General features: G+C 51.0%; 1 protein-coding gene across 1 annotated transcript; it reads right to left on the bottom strand.

Moving 5' to 3' along the window:
- Positions 1-1,289: 1,289 nt before the first annotated feature.
- On the bottom strand, positions 1,290-2,840 carry LOC114058023 (apoptosis-enhancing nuclease-like). The gene is made up of 3 exons (XM_027884969.1): positions 2,649-2,840; positions 2,150-2,350; positions 1,290-1,771 (listed from the first exon to the last, which is right to left on the bottom strand). Exons 1-3 carry the CDS (start codon positions 2,838-2,840, stop codon positions 1,568-1,570), a joined length of 597 nt encoding a protein of 198 aa, XP_027740770.1. The 3' UTR covers positions 1,290-1,567.
- Positions 2,841-2,845: the final 5 nt, after the last annotated feature.

Here is a 2,845-nt window from a genome sequence, read left to right as displayed (position 1 = left end):
ACCAATGATTTTTGGGTACTCCTGGGAATCTGGAGAGGTCCCAGCTGACTGGAAGCTGGTAAATGTTGTTCCAATTTTCAAGAAGGGCAAGAAGGAGGACCCTGGAAGCTACAGACCTATCAGTCTCACTTCAGTGCCTGGTAAAATCACGGAAAAGATTATTCGAGGAGGTATTGAAAAACACCTGGAGAACAACACAGTCATCAAGCATAGCTAGCACGGCTTCATGACAGGAAAGTCCTGCTTATCAAACCTGATTTCCTTCTATGACAGGGTAACCCACCTGGTTGATCAAGGGAAGCCAGTAGACATTATCTTTTTGGAGTTCAGTAAAGCTTTTGGTACTGTCTCTCACAGTATCTTTCTGGACAAAATGTCCAGCACACAGGTGGGTAGCCGTGTTACATGATGGGTCAGCAACTGGTTCACAGGTCACGCGCAAGGAGTGAATGAGGTGACATCAGACCTGTCACTAGTGGGATTACACAGGGCTCCATCCTTGGGCCAGTTCTCTTCAACATCTTCATTAATGACTGAGGCACAGGACTTGAAGGAATACTAAGTGAGGGGATTGTCCCTCTCTGCTTTACACTGGTGTGGCCTCACCTTGAGTATTGTGTGCAGTTTTGGGCACCACAACATTAAAAAAGACCTTAAGCTGTCAGACAGCATCCAAAGGAGGGCCATGAGGATGGTGAAGAGACTGGAAGAGAAGTCTTATGAGGAGTGCCTGAGGTCACTTGGTTTGTTCAGCCTAGAAGTGACTGAGGGGAGACCTCACTGCAATCTTCAACATCCTCATGAGGGGAAGGGAGGGGCAGGCACCAACCTCTCTCTTGTGACCAGCGGCAGGACTCAAGGAAATGGCATGAAGCTGAGTCAGAGGAGGTTTAGGCAGGATATCAGGAAAAGGTTTCTCACCCAGAGGATGGCTGAGCACTGAACAGGCTCCTCACAGAGCTGTTCATAGCACCAAGCCTGTCTGAGTTCAAGAAGTCTTTGGACAACGCTCTCAGGCACATGGCAGGACTCTTGGGGTGTCCTGTGCAGGGCCAGGAGTTGGACTCTGTGATCCTGACATAATCCTTCCAACTCAGCATTTTTTATGGTTCTATGAAAGAAAGTGAGGAGGAAATGGGTTGTTTACTGGCCCTGGATGGTTTGCGCCTTTGGGCATCAGCAAAACACCTCAGTCCTTCCACAGGAAAACCTGTCACTTCCATCTGGGACAGGGACAACCCAATGGAAGGCATGGAAGATGTCCTGGTACCCCCATCACATGCCCATGGCTGACACTAGGACCCTACTCATCCCAAAGTGACAGATGAACACAGCGCAGGCACAGCCACAGCCCTGATTTCTGTGCACGAGCCAGAGGCTGCAGACAGCGTTTCTGGGAGATTGCTGCTGTTCAGGGGTCACCGTGTCTCCATCCCTGGCAGGGCTGGGTAGTGGGCAGAGCCCGTGGAGTACAACCCCTGGGGAAGGAGGTCAGCGGTCACCTCCACCTTTCAGAGCTGAAGGCACCAGGATAGCCCGAAACACGTGGAAGAGACACTGTCCCCCATCACAGGCTGTTTGATATCAGGTCTGTGGGCCAGTACTGGTCATCCAAGTAGTGGCTGCTGTCTGCAGTGGGGTCTGTGACAGGGCTGGGGGGCCGGGGGGGCAGGCTACGGGCCAGCTCCTTCTCCCACTGCACCTCCACCAGTCTGTACAGCTCCATGGCTGTTTGAGCATCTTCCACCGATGAGTGTCCTTTGCAGCCAACCTGAGCAAAGGGAAAAAAGCCCCAGTTAGATAAAAGGGGCAGCAAACATCCCACAGGTCATGTTGTCTGCTTGCTCAGAAGTACACAAATGCTGTGGGTTTTGCAGACAGCACAGGTTTGATGCAACCAAGGAGACACAGGTATCTCTTCAACACTTTCTGGAGAGCACAGGTCCTTTCCATGTTTTACTCAGATGCTTAATGGTCAGCTTGGGAGGTCCTGGGCTCTCCCAGCTTATTTATAGCCAGAGGCACAGGGTGACCAAGTGTCATTTCCATCTCACAAAAAGCACCCATGGAGGCAGGAGGACCAGGCTAATCACACACGTTTGTAGCTAACTCATGAATTGCTTGCCATCTCAAGGTTCCTGGTGCTTACCTGGATCCTTTTATGGAGCAGGTGCCTGGCTAAGTTCTTGAGCGAGACGTTGGCCCTGACAGGCAGCCCTGCCCTCTGCTTCAGCACAGGGATCTGGCTGGTGTCTCGAGTCCTGTCTTTCGGGTGGAAGTACTTCAGGGCTTGGAAGTCGTTGTGGATGGCGTGTCCTACCACAATCTTGTCTTTCAAGATCTTCAGGATCTGGAAGAGTCAGAAAGGGTTAGACAGGCAGCACAGCGAAAGAAATACCAATTAAGCACAAAAGAAACCATTTTTTATTAAATTAAGCTCCTTGACTTCCAGTTTTTAGGTTACCAGAAGGGAGCAACAACCACCAAACTAACCTACTGCACAGCTTTAGAGGCTTTCCATCCTGTGGTTGTGTCTCTGCCTCAGAGCAGCTCAGCATGAGCCACCAAAAACCCTATTTGTGCCTAGCAGACAACATACTGGGTTTTGTTTGTTTGCTTGTTTGTTTTTAATTTCTCTTTTCCCTCACCTCTGCCTGGGCAGCCTTAAAGGGAATTGCCCTCTTCATGTGCTGCTTGGTGATGCCACTCCAGCGTGTCCGGAAGTCCACGATGGGGAGCTCAGGCTGAATGTACTTGTCATAGATGACATCCCCCTCGTAGTTCACCACGGAGCACCGTGCCAGCTCGCTCAGCCTGCCTTGAGGGCCGGTGCCCACCATCTCAC

Source organism: Empidonax traillii, unplaced genomic scaffold (genome assembly GCF_003031625.1).
Source record: "Empidonax traillii isolate 1590-97213 ecotype Southwest subspecies unplaced genomic scaffold, ASM303162v1 scaffold158:size1480230, whole genome shotgun sequence".
In the NCBI taxonomy this organism is placed as follows: Eukaryota; Metazoa; Chordata; class Aves; order Passeriformes; family Tyrannidae; genus Empidonax; species Empidonax traillii.
This window is presented reverse-complemented; position numbering and strand designations above follow the sequence as displayed.

Excerpts from the sequence above, each read along its gene's own strand:
- LOC114058023 (XM_027884969.1), bottom strand. The coding sequence starts at position 2,840 with ATGGTGGGCACCGGCCCTCAAGGCAGGCTGAGCGAGCTGGCACGGTGC. Across the intron at positions 2,351-2,648 it reads TTAAGGCTGCCCAGGCAGAG|ATCCTGAAGATCTTGAAAGA; the intron begins GTGAGGGAAAAG and ends TGACTCTTCCAG. Across the intron at positions 1,772-2,149 it reads TGCTCCATAAAAGGATCCAG|GTTGGCTGCAAAGGACACTC; the intron begins GTAAGCACCAGG and ends CCCTTTGCTCAG.